The 19,169-nt window shown below is 40.5% G+C and overlaps 1 protein-coding gene across 1 annotated transcript in view; it reads left to right on the top strand.

Annotated features, from left to right (window-relative positions):
- ptchd4 (patched domain containing 4) overlaps window positions 1–17,810 on the top strand; it is a 59,621-nt gene extending 41,811 nt beyond the window's left edge. The window contains exon 3 of the mRNA XM_030405563.1: window positions 1,854–17,810. Within this exon, the coding sequence (XP_030261423.1) occupies window positions 1,854–3,535 (1,682 nt within the window). The 3' untranslated portion in view covers window positions 3,536–17,810. The remainder of the gene's footprint in view (window positions 1–1,853) is intronic.
- The last annotated feature ends 1,359 nt before the right edge of the window (window positions 17,811–19,169 follow it).

Below are 19,169 nucleotides of genomic sequence, written 5' to 3'. Positions count from 1 at the left end.
CTGTTTGCTGATGCATGGTAGAGAGGACAGTGTACAGCTCTATTTCAGATATGAAGAGAAATAGGAAAGCCCATGTCTCTATTAGAGGAGTCAAACCAAGGCTGCGTAAATGTATGTTTTAATTGAATGTTTAATCTGTCTTGTCATGCTCAAATTGTTTAGCAGGCATGCATTGCAGGTAAAAACAAAATACCCACAACATCAGGACATGTTTTATTCACCTTGACAGATGCGTATTAACGCACACCAATGAATGGTGACGGAGGGTTGAAAGCCCACAAAGATTTATCTTCGTATTATAAGAAAACATCTAAATAGAACCCTAACCCTAACCCTAACATATCGGCCCTATAATTTAGTTGATGAGACTTTGATATTAATTTAGTTATCTCCTCAATATTCTTCAACGACGTCTGCCGGATAATACAAAAAAATACATAGTTTCACTTGTGTTTCTACATATATTTTTCTGGAAGACTGAGTGTTATAATAATGATCCTCAGTTGCCATTACTATGGAAAGAAAGTTTTTCTCATGTAAGCATTCTCCATGCAACAAAAGGACTATACCTTTGTTGTGTATTTGTTTGAGATGTTACTCACATAATCACAAATATTCCCAGCAATGTTTAAACACCAAGAAGTCTGTTTGCTCGGGGCAGCGTTGCATTTAATTTTGTCGTGCATTGCTACTTTTGGGATAGGGAAGTCTGTGAACAAAACACTTAACATGAATAAAACTTTAAAACATTACCTCATCTGTGAACATTTGTGCCTGAGTAAGCTACGGGGGTGTTTATTGGTCCCGAACAGCTAGATGACTGTACATTAGCTGTAAGCTTACAAGCAAAAGCATTCACCAAGGGTTTGTGTGCCTGTTTGTTTGAATTCAGGTCAACCTCTAACTAAACTCAGCACTCAGACTGGAGTCTGGAGAGACTCCAATGCTCTCTCTTCTCTTCCCCTGTCCTCTCTGTGAAGTCGTTTGCCTAATAAAGTACATGTCCTTGTCAGCTCTAGTGAGCAGGCAACATTACAGTACATAAACAACGACAATGGCCACCTCTGCAAATCGTTGCTGCAATCAGGTTTTTAAGTTATAAAGATGAATCCACTTTTGAATCTCAGAAAAAAAAATCTCTTAGTTCTCCTCTCATTGGTTAATGGCTTTGGATCAGAGCAGAATTAGAGGGGAATGGGGGTGTTTATTCCTCTAAGAAGGTCTGGCTCTGTACCTGACTCTCTCCTTCAGAGCTGAGTCAACAATTGGCAGACATTACATAGTGAGCATTTAACTATCTTTTAACATTCTCTTTTGCACTTGTCACTCTCTGTCTGTTTGGCTATTATCAGTTTTAGACACATACAACAACTCAAATGGAAAACTTGAACAAATGGTGAGAGTTGGCATCATCAGTTGGCTGTAGCAGCTCCTTTACTGTGGGCAGTCACTTTGACCTGTTCGCCACTCTTTCTCTTTTCAGCGCAGCAGTGCTTGCACTCATCCCACAAAGTCCAACAGCAATAATGTTAAAATAAAGAGAGATTATTGGCAAAATTATATTTCTTCTATTGATGCTATAATTGAAAAAAAAAAAAAAAGTTTTTTTATCTCGATATGGTGTAACAGTAACCAATATTGAATTTCAGGAAAGTATTCAAATGATGTTTCTCAGTTGTACAAAGAAATATTCTGAAAACCTTCAGAGAAATGAACCATTTCACTTCTTAGGAATGATTGTATATCATACAAATAGAAAATGTTTCTTTCAATGTCATTTCTGATGAACACAGTGCTAACACATCAGTGCAAACATCATTCTTACTGAATTTGTTCTCTCTCTTTTCTTCCAGGCCATGGAACTAAAGGGGTGTTCGAGCTGCTGGCAGGCTGGAGGAGAACAAGGGAAAACCTCCCCTTCAAGGAGCGCGTAGCCGATGCTTTCGCTGATGTGATGGTGTGCTACACCATGACCAGCTCGCTCTACATCATCACCTTTGGCATGGGAGCTAGCCCTTTTACCAACATTGAGTCTGTGAAAATCTTCTGCCAGAGCATGTGCGTTGCCATCCTGGTCAACTACTTCTATGTTTTCTCTTTCTACGGCTCCTGCCTGGTGTTTGCCGGACAGTTGGAGCAGAACCGCTACCACAGTGTTTTCTGTTGTAAAATCCCCTCAGTGGAGTATCTGGACCGCCAGCCCACATGGTTTAAAACCATGATGAGTGATGGCCATGACCTGTCTACGCACCACGACAGCGTCCCCTACCAGAATCACTTCATCCAACACTTCCTGCGTGAGCACTACACGGAATGGATCACCAACACTTATGTTAAACCCTTTGTGGTCATTCTGTATCTCATCTATGCCTCTTTCTCATTCATGGGATGTTTACAAATCAGTGATGGATCAAATATTGTGAACCTACTGGCTAGTAACTCTCCAAGTGTTTCATATGCTCTGACCCAGCAAAAATACTTCAGTAACTACAGTCCTGTGATTGGGTTTTACATATATGAGCCCATTGAGTACTGGAACTCCACGGTGCAGGAGCACCTGAAGACTCTGAGTCATGGCTTCAACAAGATCTCCTGGATGGACAACTTTTTCCACTACCTTCGGGTGGTGAATGTGAGTGCGTCAACCAAGAGCGACTTCATCAACATCCTCAAGGGCTCCTTCTTACGCAGCCCGGAGTACCAGCACTTCACTGAGGACATCATATTCTCCAAGAACCGTGAGACTGATGAGTACGACATCATTGCCTCACGGATGTACCTTGTGGCACGGACGACGGAGAAGAAGCGCGAAGAGGTGGTGGAGCTTCTAGAAAAGCTTCGTCCGTTGATGCTGATCAACAGCATCAAGTTCATTGCCTTCAATCCTACGTTTGTGTTCATGGACCGCTACAGCTCCTCCGTCATCTCGCCCATCCTGACCTCAGGATTCAGCGTACTCACAATCCTCATCCTCACTTTCTTCCTGGTCATCAACCCCTTGGGTAATTTCTGGCTCATCCTCACTGTAACGTCCGTGGAGCTGGGCGTCTTGGGTTTGATGACCCTCTGGAACGTTGGCATGGACAGCATCTCAATCCTGTGCCTTATTTATACCCTCAATTTCGCCATGGATCACTGTGCACCACACCTGTACACTTTTGTGCTAGCCACCGAGCACACTAGGACGCAGTGCATCAAGTTGGCACTGGAGGAGCACGGGGCAGCCATCCTGCAGAACACTTCCTGCTTTGTGATTGGTATCATGCCCCTGGTGTTTGTGCCTTCCAATCTGACCTACACACTGTTCAAGTGCTCGCTCCTCACCGCGGGCTGCACCGTGCTGCACTGCTTTGTCATCCTGCCTGTCTTCCTGACCTTCTTCCCGCCGTCCAAAAAGAGACACAAGAAAAAGAAACGGGCCAAGCGCAAAGAGCGGGAGAGGGAGAGGGAGCGGGAAAGGGAGAGGGAAAGAGAAAGGGAGGAGATAGAGTGCATCGAAGTCAGGGAGAATCCTGATCATGTGACAAACGTCTGAGTAGTTTGTGATTTTAGCAATGAATATCAGTGGGTATCCGTCAGTTCTTGGTGGATTAGAGGTGTTCTCAAACGGTGAGGCACTTCTTGAGGTGCGGGGGAGTGCGAGATGTCCCCTGCAGAGTGGGCACTGGTCACTCCCAACCAATAGCAGCTCAGCTGGCCAGAGTAGAGCGCAGCCCCTTTGGTCGGTCATTCAGTCCTTCAGTCTGGACAGTGTATCTCATTTGCACAAACTGCAACACGCTCATGGTTCTACAGCTCTTTCCCAACTATTTGGTGTATAAAAACAAGTTAGTTACCAGAACTTATGCTTGCTAAATCTGTAAGAAAATTCTAAACATACAGTATGTTACTCCATTTAAATATTAGCAATTCAGTGTTCATCTCCTGCAGCCCTTATCTCAAAGGAAGAGAGTGAGGAGCATAGCAGTCTGTTAAGCCAAGGACATTCAGACAAGTTGGTGGAGGTGGTAAGTGTGATCATACAAAAGTGTATAAATAAGTCAGGGCAGGAGATGGCTGTGCACCTTACTGCGCACACCTCGATAACAGCGAAAAAAGAAAGGTAACCAAATTTTGCTGGAAAGAGAGAAACTGTGGAAAGAAAGCACACCGCATGCTTTTCTGTAAAAGCTGAACAGCTGAACTGGGCAGATGGCATACACTGTGTCCATAATGAAGAATTATCTTGCACATTGCATCTTATGAATAGAACAGTCTAGGTTTATAGTAGCAGGAGGCAAATATTTCTGCTTTTAATTCTGAGGTCATATAAAGTCTTGGCAATGGCAAAAGAAACCGCAGTGGGCTGCAGTGTATGAACAGGAAGTAATAAGTGACTGTCGTGCAGCAGTATTTGAAAAGGCAGTAAGCCCGAGTATGACTTAAGTAAATCCTTAACTGTTTTCGCAACAGAGCAGTAAAAACCAAAAGTAAAGAGCATTTCCAAGGCTTGAAATGTTGAACTTTCTAGCAGGTTGATCAATGAAAAGTTTCGATGAGAGTAAGGATGTCTCTGTGATCCACTTATAAAAGCTGACTGGTATGGCACTGGCAATTGGAAGGTCTGAATGTGACTCAAAACTTGCAGCGGTGCCAAATAGTGTACAGAATTTCTTTTTGTTTGACACATTTCTATACAAACAAAAAAGTTTCAGTAAGTTTGAACTTTCACATAAGTCATGAATCATGAATTATTTAAGAGAATTTAGTGACTTAATGTTCAGGTTTGTGAAGCAGATTATATAACAGGCTTAAATTGAACAGTGAGGCACTTTCTCTGAATAGTGTAAAATAAACTAATAGAGAGCTAAAGTCAGACTAGAACTTCCAGGTTTTGTTGCAGAAGTTAAAAACCTCATTCATAATCTCCTTGATGAAATTACTAACTAGGTGGTGAACATAGCTGAGCAGCTAAGGGCCACATTTGGATCTGAGTCAGAGGAGATCAGGAAAGAGCCTAAAGGAATGGTGAACTTTGGTATTTTATGAGATTTGAGAACACCACCATCGTAAATACAAATCCCCAGTTTCTCGAACAATTTGTAAGATGTAATGTACGTGCCTACTACAAAGAGGTCATATGAATGTCTTGAAAACTGGCAGGGCAAACGTTGCACACAGAACAGAACTGTAACAGCATGCCAAGCTAATGTAACCAGTAACACCTAGTTATAACATGCTAACAGCTAAACCTCTGTCAAAATGGGCTGCCTTGGCAAGTTTACGACTTTGCTAACAATATCAAGTTAGTGCAAGAGCACAAGACACAACTTAGCAAGCCAGCAAATATTATTTATTGTTCAACAACAACAAGTGCGGCTCTGTGTCTTTTAGTAGCCTTTTACACAAAGGCGTCTAAACCAAGTTACGTTGCCTGCTCGCCCAGACATGAAAAACCTCCTCCACCTGGTGGTTCAAAGCTGCTGTGAAAGCGGGGTAAACCCAACACGCCCTGGCAGTGCTCCAGGTAGGTTCAGCTAGCTGAGCTACCTCCTAGCTACGGTATGCGGCAGTTAGAGATTGCTTTCAGGAAACACTGTAAATCACAGAGTTGAGGCAGAAGGAAACCAGATATTTTTATGTTCTTCCAATAAAATATGATCCAGTTTCATCAAACTGATGACAGTTGGTCCTGTCTGTGATTTATTGCCTGACAGCATTATGCACTGTGATGTTAAGTGCTCACTAAGGTTACATAGTGCAGAAATCTATGGTGTAGTGTGGTTGAGATAGACACCACTCATAACATTTCCAGTCAATGTACATTCAAAATTCATTTAACCCTTTAAGGTAAAATAGTTACATAATGTTGCTATAATTAGTCAGGCATTCTGAAACACAACCCAAATGCTAATGTTGCTCTGTATCTGTATGTTTAAAAGGGCAGTTTTCCGAAAACTTTTGCCACAGCAAGTTGTGTTTCTACGATGTTCCGCTGAGACAAAGTGACAAAAATAAGTTAGCGGTGCTTTCATGAACACAATATTCCCCATGCATTAGACTGCTTTTGGTTAATGATGGGACAAATACTAGCTATGCTATGAAATAAACCAGTTGAACCAATGCAAAAGGTCATGATTTCAAATTTAAGATGTAACAGTTTTTTAAATGCCAATAAATTCTTTGTTTAACCTTTTAACAATTACGATTGGTTCAAATGCCAATAACTCTAGTTTAAAAGACCTTTATTGATCTTAGAATATGGACAATAAACCCCTTGAAATCAGGTTTCCAGAAAAGACAATTAAAGACACCCTGAATGAGATTCCACTGATCTACAGAGGCTAATGAAGCTGATCTAGCCTGGAAGTGATGTCAAGACTTCAGTTCTTTATTGGTTGCAAAAGGGAAGGTGCAGACTACTGCTGCCACCTGTAGGGCTGGAGCTGGTCTTGTCCATGAAGTAACTGAATTTATTTTGCCCTAATACTTCAGAGTAACATTCCATCAAAAATGGGTTCTATTCCACAAATACCTTTCTTCAGTATTCAGTCTAAGAAGTCCTAAATGGCTTTTGTCTCCCCAGAGGGTAAACAGTATTATCTCTGTGTGCCAAGGCCTGATAAGAATCTCTGTTGCAGTCCCAAAACAAACACACTCAAGGTCAACAGCCCTGACAGATACCTATCTCTCACTGACCCCTGGCAGGCAGATCTTAGCTGGTGGCATGTGATAGAGAGGCCCCATATTTGAGCAGATGTGGCTGATTGCAGACCAGTCAATACCTTCTCGGGCGATGGGCTGGTTTTTAAGGGGCTGTCATTGTAGGGACACTGCTGGCCGGGTATTTTTTGTGCTGCCACTGAGAATTTGAATTGCTCTCGTGTAGGACAGCTAACCAGGCAGCTGGGGGAGACTCAAATGCTCATATTGGACCAAATGTCAGTGAGAAAATATGTGTGAATGCTGGACAAAGGAGTATGTGAGGGAAGAAGATTGTCATTCAGTGTCAAGTGAGAAATCAGTAGATATCAAAAAAGCGATGAAATCAATGTGAGACAAATATGGAAAATAATGATATTTTAACTGTCATACTTTCCCTGAAACACATTCCCTGCTTCTGTGGAGTTACAAAGTAGTCTTAAGTGCTGACTTGTCAATGATAAAAACCTTATATTTCATCAGCCAAACAATGCCCTACTTAGAAATGAGGAGTTTTTGGCAAGCTACTTCCTGCAGTAGCAGCAGTGAACGTCACATTATGTAAAAGCCATGTCATGTATGTATATCGAGAAGGCATGAAATGTTTGAAACACGGGAGAGAAATGCAAATCTTAAATAATTTACTTCCCAAAATGGACTGTGTTTGCATGGCACTGTATTGTATGTAAGCATGTATTTAATTTTTCTGTATGAAGTCTGCGTATTTTCATTTTGGCTACGCTGTAGTGACTTATGTTTGTTGTTTCAATGCATATTCTGTAACACCATGTGCTGCAAAAGAACAAAATGAGTCATATCTGTTCCAAAACAAAAGCCAGAGGATATCCCATGTGTAAAATAACTGTAAATTACTCTTTTCTATATTTTCTAAGAAAAAAATATACTATAGAAAGATTTTTAATGACAGAATTTTCTTAAAAAAATAAAAAGGGAAAAAAGTTGAACACAGTAGGCCAGTAATAAACAGTGGAATGTTACCAGTATACTACTAGATCTTATTCCTTGCACACTGCAGTGTCAATGTTTGTTGATGATTCACGTTTTTATATGGGAAACTGTGGCCACCATTTTATTGTTTGTTTGTGTGTCTTGACTCTTTCATATTCTCTACTTGGCCCTCACATTTAAGGAAATCAGAACAGTCTATAAGGCTTTATAAAGACAAAAATGTAGGTTAGAAATTTCCAGGGTATAGATGGAATCTCCAATTTATGTCTGACATACATCAGTTACAGTTTGCTATATGGCAGGAAGAACTTAGCAGCAATTATGTCAATATTTAGCATTATTGTTAACTCTTCAGTCCTTAATATATTTGGAGCCCTCTTAGGCAACCTGTCATTGCTGCCTCGAAGGCTATTGCTGTGACCTAGTGGCATCGACCACTTTTCAGCTTTCTTACAATTAGCATCATTACCAATGCCAAATGCTGTCTGATTAGGCTACTGTGTATTTAAATAGCATTAGAAATTAGTAGAATTGATTCTTCTATGGCAACACATTGAGTCTTACCAATCAATCCAATCGCCAGAATAAATATGGGCAATGTGCATTTTTTCCACAGATATGTTGAAACTTATCATTGTTAGCATGTAACTTTATGTTTCTTTAGGATCAGTTTTGGTTTAGGCACCAAAAATGCTTACAAAAAGATCATATTTTGGCTTAAGATGCATGGTTTGGTCAGGCACAAACATGACAGGGGATGTCCTGACTTCCTTTCAAAAGTAGCAGTCTTTTTGTCACCACAAACGTCACTGAAAATTGGGCCGAGGTCTCCCTAAAAATGTGTGGAAAATGTTGAAAATGATAACTGCAGTCACTGGCCTGGCAACCCTATGACTCATTTTATAGAAATGTCAATAAGCTACGTAGCCTATGACACATACAAATGTGATAGTATCAGTGGATTGGAAAACTGTTTGTTCCAATATTTTATCCTGGCGTCTGGGCTGTACCTAGTGGGTTAATGAAACAGCATGTAATAGCTGGTATTTTAAACAAACGTTTGAACTTCTTTTGAGGAAAAGCCAGCTTAAAGTATTTTCCATAGTTTTTTCCCATTGTCAACAAATCACTTGACCAAAGACCACAACCAACAATGTCTTAGTCCGTCTCTCATCCCTTTCCAATGTACCGTTTGTGGTACTGAGCCAGAAACCCATTTGTCCACATTAAAGATGGGAACCTAGATGGTAAGCAATCTTCAGTGGGAACCGAGCCTATTCGTATCCATCTTTAATGAGTCCAGGGGTTCAATCTCTTCCCATCCTCAATGGGATCAAGTGAAGAGGTACGTTTTTTTTATATATTGTTGATTTTTTTATTTTTTTATTTTGGAGGCTAAATTATTTCCTAAACATGTTTGACACTGCAGTATTAATAATTGTTACTTAGTCAAGAGTCATCAGTGCATTCGTAGAAGTTTTTGGACAACATGGAGTTCCAAGGCACAAAGTGATGAGACCAATCAGGCCTTGGGACCACACAGAATACTTGTAAATAGGATAAATTCTTTGGCGGTTTTGGTCTTTTCAATGAGATTTTTTGACAGTAAGATTCAGAACATTGCAAGCCTTATTGGTTGGGAAACAGATACTCTCAAGGTTGACATGCTTTCTGCTCTAAAAAGCTAAGCTTTTTATTTTGTTTGTTTTTTTCAAATTTTCATCTGAGTACGTGTCTGTGCACAAATACTGTTTGTTTGACTCTATGCATTTGTACTGAAATGAGATTGTTTGATTTATCCACCTGCTTTATCATCATGTAAAAACTAACCTTCGTCCATAAATGCAGCATTCCTTCTCATAAACAGATAATGGTGAGCATTTTATAGTCAATGATACCTCTTCGAGTGCTGCACATTTTCTAATGTTACAGTTTCATTGAATCCATTCTATAAACTCCTGCTATATGGTGTGTTGTAGCCCCTTTTCTATCTTCTATGGAAATATCATAACTGAAATGTATTTGATACTGTGACATTACAGCTAAATATTCATATGAGAGATGGGCTTCAAATGGGATGAGGGGATGTTGCCACAGAATCTATTTTTCTCTAAACTAATGAACTACTAATGCATGATCATCGAACAGCAAAAACAGTTGAAATAGAAATAAATTACTTTAATCTTTGGTGGTAAAGTCACAGTTTGGGCAGGTAGATGGGTGTACTGTAAATCTCGCAGAGTCCTTTGACCATGCACCAGCACATTTTCAGTTTATACAACCAGGGACAGCACAATATTTCCACAATACAGGGCAATAAAAATATGCAACCACCTCGCTTGTTGAATAATCTACATGGCAGATCTGTTTCGACCACGGCCTCAGAGGACAAATTGCTGTTTTATTGTAAATCATCTATCCTGTGTGTCAACTTACTGGACAAAAAAAAAAAAACAGGCTCACAACAACCCCATTCATCAAACCTCTTATTTAATGGCATCTAGTAGAATTTTTCATAATGCTTCAACATTGTGCAGAAGGTAACAAGCTTAAAAGGAGGAGAAGTTATTTTAGTAACATCAGTCCCATTTGAGCTCAGTGCCAGTGTTTTGCTTTATACACTGTTAGAACAGTAAGCTTAAATACAGGGATCTATCTATCTATCTATCTATCTATCTATCTATCTATCTATCTATCTATCTATCTATCTATCTTCAGTATGTTTATAAAATGATTTATTTTTTTTTTACTTCATGATTCATTTGAAGTATCAACATATGCCATATACCTTTATATCTGCATATTTTAGCGCTATTGTTTCCTTATCCTTGTACATACAGCATTGTCTGACTGATCTAGTATAACTCTCCTGATTTCACATCGATGACAGAAACACCTGCAACAAGAATAGCATACCTGCGTAAGTCTTAGACGCTCTAAGGGTGTCTTACATGGACACATAATACTCTGAGTTATTATTTTATGTAACCATGTATTTTGGGGATTTTTGTCAGTTTGATTTAGCCAAAGTCTGAGCCTTATATGCTGTGTCTTAAAATGGTTTACCGCTTAGTTTAAGAAGGTACATGTGCCAGTCAGTCGTATTCGCATGGTCAGCTCTCCCTCAAACCACTTCTTTTTACACGTCATCAAAAGAGACCTTTTAAGATCAACCTTTTCATTTTCAACACTTAACACTTCATCAACACTTAAAGATACAGTACACCTTATGGTGTGTACACACCAACTGCAAAGCAAATGATTGCTGATTTGCTGATTGTGGACAGTGCAGGATGTGAGGCACATGGAACTCAGTTTGCTTGTTTGTAGTCATCAGCACTTACCAGAGACTCTGGTTCTCTCTCATCTTTTCCCCCTCTATTCTCTGTAATTTCATCAAGTAAAGTACATTTCCCCTCCAGCTCCATTCAGCAGTCAACATTACAGAACACAAACACCCGACAACGGAGGTGACCTCCGCGGATCACTGCTGCGGTCAGGTAGATAAATGGAAGTTGGAAGATAAATCCACTTTTGAGCTTCTCTGAGCTCTTCTTACCTCAGTGATAGGCTCAGAACCAGAGCAGAATCTAATGGGATTCCGGGTGTTTATTCCTCCAGAAGATTTCAGCTTTGGCTCGGTTACCCCGGCCAAGTTTTTGATAAAAAAGTACTGAACTCTGTTCACCATTGACATGGAGACATGCACATTTCTATCAAAAGTTGAACATTTTGCTCTCATACAAATGTCCAAATTACACAAATTTTGATTAATTATTCACACCACTTGTACTCATGTCCTTGCACTGACTTATGTAAATCCAATGGTCACAAAAATTGCTTTGCTTTCTGTGTCAGCGTTAGAATTGACTTCAGAATATACAGCTCCCTGGCCAACTCACTGAGCTGTTCCAAAGTTCACCTTGGTTCAGTTTATTTTATTGACTAATTCTAAGTAGTCATGATCGTGATGACAGATCAGACGTTCTGTACCTGACAGGTGTGGTTTCTCAGACTGGGTGGTATTCCTCTTTAAGTGTTGTTAGCACCTGAAAGCTTCATAAGTCTGTACTCTTCACATTATCAGCTGCATTGCCTTACATGTGTTTTCCAATATTTCAGTACAGATGTTAATATTTTTCAGGTGAAGTATTTTTCGTACATTGTGACTGAGATGTCAATGTGAAGTGCGTCTTTAGAACCAGGTGCAGTAAAGCTACACTGTGATGAGACGACAATGTTGTCTGATGTTTGCTGTTTGTGTGGTGTATAATAGGTGAGTGCAAGTGTATTGAGTTGGAGGGTACTTTGTCGTTTGATATTGTTGTGGTACTGTGGAATTTAGGCTTTCAAATGCTGTTCATTCTTATTGCCTTTCTCATATCTCTTTAGCTTACAACAATCACTTACAGCCACATGAGGTTGTAACTATGTTGTCGCTACGAAACTGAGAGAAGAGCATGCATGTGCCTAGAAAATTACAGCTCTCATGTTGGGATTTTGCAAAAGAATTAATTGTAATCCCCTTCTCACCATTTCTAGTTCACTGTTAACATTCCCTATGTCATGTAAATGCTAACGTCACTCAGCTGTGAGACCCGTGTACATGCCGCTGTATCGTTCACAAACACATGTGCGCACATGTTGCCAAGGTATACTCTTTAAAGAACAGGAAAAATTACCAGCCAGGTCTTTGTTGTGCTTGTTTTTCTGCTCGCCTTCTTAGGTGTTGGCAGAGCTTGAACTCTGTTTTGCTAATCTATGCCTCTTACCAAGCAGCAGGGAGATTTAACCTCATTTGACTGAAGTGACAGAGAGGGAAATACAGGGTGGAAAAAGAGTGAGTAAACGTAGGCAAGGATGAGAGTGCTAGAGGAGGGAAGAGATAAAGAAAAAGGATGCCGGCAAAGCAGGAGGTAAGCCCTCATCTGAATTTGAGAAGATTCCAGCAGCAGGGATGATGGGAAGTTTTCTGGGGATGGGTTATGTTGTCTGAATGGGGGGGCGACTGCGGCACGGCGAGAAATGTTCAAGTCGAGTCCTTCGCCGGTGTTACGGGTCCCACTGACTTATTTTACTCACAGCGTGTAAAGTTGCTGCTTGTGACAAAAGCAGATTGCTTGTTTTAAAACAAAGTGACTCTTATCTTAAAAAGGGCAGATTTCTCCACTGCTGTTTTCAGTCTGGGAGAGAAAATGGAATTACCTCAGAATGATCTCAGATTTTATTGCATGTTTAAAGAGGCACTCTGGCATGTTTGTACTCTACTTCCATAAAGGTGGGTGACTTGAAGAAAGAAAGAGAGAGCTCAGAATAAATGCAACCAAGACCAAGATAGCCTGACTCTAGTTCCCACTGTGCAGAGCTGAATCTACTCATTATAGGGCATCGGGGCAAAAATGAATTTTGGGCCCCTAATGAGCCGTCCTCCAGCAACCAACCAGGATTCACTCAATGGCATATTACCCTGTCAAGGTTTAACTAACGGAAGAAACTCTACTGCGCATATTCAGTGGGCGGCATAACTGGATGTAGACCTTGAAGCAGTCGCCATCATGGTATCTAGTTCTTTGTTATGTAAGAGCAGCTTTGGTTATTTTAAGGAGAGGTTTATGTACTTGTGTTTTGTGTCTCTGCTGGTCTCACTGATTGACATTCCCAGTGTTTGACCCATAAAGGTTTTATGTTTGTAAAACTTTCCTCAAGCTGAGAAAAGCCGCAAGTCGTAAATTGAGCTAAGCGGGGACTCGCAGCCGGTGTGAGCCTTCTCTTAAAATGTGTTACATCTAAGCATAAGCTAAGATAACACTGATGACATCATCAGGTTTTTGTCTTGTGTTTTTTTTTCTTGCTCACATACGTTATGCACCTGTTTTCACATAGGCAGTAGTACTCTCTTTGGCAAACACACACTAGATGTGCAGGAGTGCCTCTTTAAAGACCAGCAAATTAAAATCAATCAGAATTAATTTGGGGGGGTTTAGGAAACATTCTGTATGGACGAAGGAAAATGGAAGTTCTACTCCTTCATTTGTCGTCATATTCACCAAAACTTCTATGGGTTATGTACAGGCACAGACTGGTGTGAGTCTCAGCTTTATACTGCATGACGCTGGAAGTTTTACTGTACACAGCGACATCACAGTGGCTTTTTATAATCCCTGCCAGCGTTTTACTTCCTGAGCTGACGGAGACTGGCAGCAGGAGTGGCTGCTGTCGTGTTGTGCTCCGTTGCAGCGTTATTGCGCCAAGCCGCCTTGGCCGGGGATATTTTTGGCTCCCACCTTGTCTTAATCCTGTCGTGATTCTCCGATGGATTATTCATGCTTCCTCTCTTATCCCACCTTCTTCCCCTCTCACCCCACCTCCTCTCTTTTCTCACCTTCTCTCTCCTCCCCCACCCTCTCCTCCTGAGCGCCTTCCTTTAACACCATCGGTATTCCCCTTTTATAGATTTGTGTCACATCATTATTGTGTGCCTGCATAGGTCCCAGCCTTCAAGTGTGTGCTCCCTGGCTGTGAACCAATCAGTTCTATAATTTATGCCTTCATTAAGTTATATAATATATCTGCAGTTCTCCCCATACACCATACATACTCCACATATATAAATAAATATATAAATAGATCAATATTGTTGTTAACAGCACTACCTTCCTTTAATGTACCCCTCCACACTATCTGTTTCATTTGGATTGCTTTTTTTTTTTTTTTTTAACAACCTATTGAACTCCCTGCTGAGGACTGCTGTGATAATTACTTCCATAGAATTCTCTCTTCTGCTCTTCCTCTCTCCAGCTAAAAAGAGATCCTGAAGACTTTGGGCAATGAATAGAGTTGAGTAGTATATGAATATATATTTCACAGAGACGGCAAATCCATCAGCTTTTGCTGAACGTGAGAGTGGGTGAACTGAGATTTTTATTAGTTACTGACAGTTTGTGACTATCACTGTGCAAGGATGCTTACAAAAGATGGAATGATGATAGACAGTTATGAAAAATTAGTGTGTTAAGAGAAACAAAACACTGGAAATACAATGAGGATATGTTATCTTAAACTTTACAGTCAGAGTACGTCCACACTAAACCAGCTAAATTTGAAAATGAGTCACTTTTTGGCCGTCCATCCGCACACATCTGTCATGTACTTCAGGTGTGTCTCACCAGATGTGCTCCTATTTTAATCGATCCATCTGTCTACGGAGGCTGTGGAAGAACTCGTGTTTCACTTCAGCCATGCAGCTTTAACCACTTCCCGAAACATATTTAGATGCTTTAAGTCTTTTTTTCTTCTGTTTGTCGGGTGTAAATACAGTAGTTGTGTGCTAGGTTCAGGGCGCTGCCGAATAGCTGTTGACCTGTAATACTGCGCCCGAAGCTATCCCGAGTAGACACAGACCAACACATCCTTGTATCCCAATGACTGAACAGGTCGATTGCCAGCAACTCCCAAAACAAGATACATCACCGTTTCCAAAACAGTTACAGCATACTATAGCGAACACATGTCTGTTACAGTCACAGGTTGGTTAGGTTTAGGCAACAAAAATTCTGTTTATGGTAAGGAAAACAGTGTGGCTCGGGTTAAGATCACAACATTACTTACCATTCTGTACAGGTCCCTGCTCAGATTAAGTTGAAATAACTCATTGTTAATCTTTGCTTACACACTGAACTCGACCACCTGGGTGAAAGTCCTGTATTTGTTCGACCTAACTGTCCACCCCCGATCTCACAGCTCTTGTCACTCTTTATACCTCTTCATTTAACTCCTTCTTTCACTGCCGTATCAGTTGCCTACAAAGAAACGTTGTTCACAGTTCACTTATGTGGTTGTTTTTCCTGGCGAGGATGGGGCTGGTTTTACTGCCGCCTGAACTGCTTTCCAAATCATAGACTATTTCTATGCTTCAAGTGCATTTTCAAGTATTACTAAGATGACTGTGTGTTGGGCTCTGAGAGCTGCCAAAATAGTGGCTGACCTACTTAACACTGTGCCTAAATGCATCCTGCGCAGACATAGATGAAATTCTGAAGCTGCTGCTTTTGCCAAAATTTCACTTTCTTTACACAGGACTGTAAAAGGTATTATGTAAGCCGGTGTGTTTCTCTGTCGGGTAAACTGAGCTTTCAGGAAACTATGATGTTAGACCTGCTGGCTTAAGTTCAAGCAATTTGTTAATTTGAACCCTCTCTGCGATCACTCATTTTACCGTAATGATAGCTGATTGATCAATATGGCTGTTGTCATTAAGGTGTATTCATGTTGAGTTTGTGAGACAACTTCATAATCATGAAATTAATGTGATCTCAGCAGGAGTTACTGTTTGTCTGGCTTACTGGCAGCTCTCATTCTCAAGCAGATCATCTAAGCAAAACTGATTAATGAATGGTGCTTTTGGCTCCATAATCTGTGAGGGCAGAAAAGGTGTGCTACAGGTGTAATTCATGAGAATAATAAGACTTCCCATATCGATCTTTGACCTGTAGAATTTTCAGTTAGTGGTTAGGTTATTTATAACCACTGCATGACAGCACAGTTCAGTAGTCTGTTTCAGAAGAATGGAAAATTAAGACGTGTGTCTGAGCGTTATTAGTACAATAATACTAGTATTGATGCCACTGAAGACTGAGTGTAGACTGTTTAGTTTTGTATTGATACATAACGTAAATCAGTGTATGCCAGTCAAAGGTGAATTTGTACAATCTGAACATGCTGTAACTGGATCGTGTCCAGTCTATTAAGCACCCCATACGAGATGATATAATATGCTCAGTATTCCACCAGATAGTCTGTTGTTTTATTTCACTGGTGTGGTAACTCAATGACAAGCTAAATTCTCCACTTCTGTATGCCACTGAATGACTTTCTGTGCAGTTGTCAGGCATTTTTTTTTTATTATTTTTTTTTTTTACGACAGATGGATATCTTCACAAAAATTAGCTGGCTTAGTGTGGACTTAGCACCTGATGGCTACAAAACCTGTGGATGTGACTGCAAAGTTGCTGGTTCTGTAGCATAAAACAGTTAAAATGTTCATCATTTCCAAGACTCGCAAATAAAGGAATAGCACAAAAAATTCCTAAATGATTTAATTAAAAACCAGAACTTATGATACACATTTAATTTTCATTACAGCAGTGTAAGATCAGATATTGTGGTTTTTATTGTAACATTTAACCGCCTCCAGCTCTTTAGTATCATGCTGCCCAAATGTTAGGTTAAAACAATAAGTGTGCACTATTTAAATTAATAGAACTCCTCAGTTGCAGTCAAGAACTGAATCACACACGAGGATCAGCAGCACACTACATGCATGATACACGTGCAAAACCACCAATATATCAATAAGCAGACGTGCACTGGCCCTGTGATAGAAGTCGCAAGTGAAATAAACGCACACGGTGTCCGGTGACGGTTAGATGACACACATCAGCTCATGTATATTTTTGTGACGTGTGTGACTTCTGTTGTAGTTGTGCACTCATGAACTTTCTTCTCAGATGTCAACATCAGCCGTGTGAGATAACACAAAGCTTCACAGCAGCAGCAAATGAACAAGCAGTCTTCCATAAATGCAGATAAATGATCAGCAGCAAAGCTCTCTCGGACATCCCAGCCTAGCCATCTCCGCTGACGAAAACAAGAAACAAAAAAGAAAGAAAAAAATGAATAAAAGTCAGATGTGTCAGAGTGAAATCATCTGGGTGAAAATATTATCCCGAATCCTTTATTCTAAAGCTTTTCACAGCGATAGATCGAGCTCACTCAACACATTACAGCAGCTCCCTGACAGCCTGATTCTGATATCCCTCATATCACTGGTGTGGGCGTACACGTGGAGGGATTTTGGATAGAATTTGAGCCCAGGCTTGCATACTGTATACATTTCTCTTGTAGCGAGGAGCTGAACGCCACCGGTCAGACCAGCCAAAAGTAGAAGCGTAGTGAGTCGATGATGTACGGGAATGTCTCAGTTTCAATTTATTAGACGATGTATGCTTTTGAATGCTCTGAGTATTTTAAATGTAAACTCTTTTTCTACTGCCTGCTATGTTGAAGCTATAAATAGTATGCATATGATCAATCTTTTTTACTGGACAGAAAAGAAAAAAAACAAAAAATGATTTTCATTAAAAGAGCTTTTGTCTATGAAACACCTGTGAGTGACGTCTGTTGTTTTTTGTTGTCGGTATCATTTTCACTTCATGGGTATATTTTCCATCAGTGAGATTAGGAGTCATGGCTGTGGACAGGAAGCAACTGAGTCCTGTTCTTTAGAAAGCTGTCTGTAGAAGTTATTTCAGTCTTTGGTATTCTTTTGATTGCAATCTAATCGTATCATTGTGGTGAGACAAAAAACGTTGAGTTTGTTTTCGCAACATCACATCTAAAGCTGCAATGGGCAACATTTTTTACGGATTATATTTAAAAGGGGCAATTTGTAAGATATGGACAGAATTTGTGTAAAAAACATTCCAAAAATAAACATTATGAATATAAATGTGAAGAAACAACAGTGTTGATGCGAGGTCAGTTGTGTCTTGTGTGGTACGCAAGTTGCAGAGGTTTCTGCTGAAGTTAGCATGCTAACCAGCTAGCATCGGCCTGTCCTGGCTTGTAAAACCCTTTAGTATATCTGCAGAAAAGTCATGTCATTATGTGAGATGTGACACTAGAGAGGGGAGTGCAGTGTCATAGTGTAACGCTGAAGACCAGATAGATAGATAGATAGATAGATAGACAGATAGGGCGTTGTGTTTTCTCATACAACCTTAATATCACGCCTTGTTACCACTGGAGGGTCGGCAGCGGCTTTAGGTTAAATAAAGATTGTTTTTCAGCAGCATCCTTTAGATAAAGTCACACCCAAGGTCATCCTCGATGGTGAGAGGCTTCTGTCTGGTGTTCTCCGAGACAAATTGTGTGCAGCTGCGGTTCCTGTTTTTACTACGCTCATTGCAATCACTGAATTGCCAGCGCATGTCTGTGTTTTACAGCTATTGTCCCTGTGTTTCTGCCTTCAGGAGAGACGGGCCTACTAAACCTGACAGAGTAGTAAAGAGCTTAAACTGACAGCGACTGACGCAATCTGACTAACCAGCACATCATATTTTACTGTAGTCCACAGCGGGCAGACATTGCAACCACCATGCATCCATTACCTAATTAATCACACATAAAAATAAAGTTTGACATCTCAAGCTGAATAGCTGAAGTGAAGAGAAAACTAGCATCAACTGCTGCTCACGACTTCCCCGTTCAACAAATTACATCCATCAAAGTGTCCTTTAGCAAATTAAGTCACTGCTCCAGCGGCGCTGCTCCCGGACAAATGGAAGAAAAGGAAGGTTTTACTGGGCAGCTTCCACGTGGGAGAGTGTCGGATGATTAAAGTGGGTAGTTGGACGATGTGAAAACAGCCCGTGTACACTCAGCAAAGCTTCCCTGGATAAATCAAGGTTAGAGGCGCGCACGGTATCAGCCTGGGAACAAATAGATACGCTGCGTAACAA

The sequence above is a fragment of the Sparus aurata genome, chromosome 22 (genome assembly GCF_900880675.1).
Source record: "Sparus aurata chromosome 22, fSpaAur1.1, whole genome shotgun sequence".
Classification (NCBI taxonomy): Eukaryota; Metazoa; Chordata; class Actinopteri; order Spariformes; family Sparidae; genus Sparus; species Sparus aurata.
This window is presented reverse-complemented; position numbering and strand designations above follow the sequence as displayed.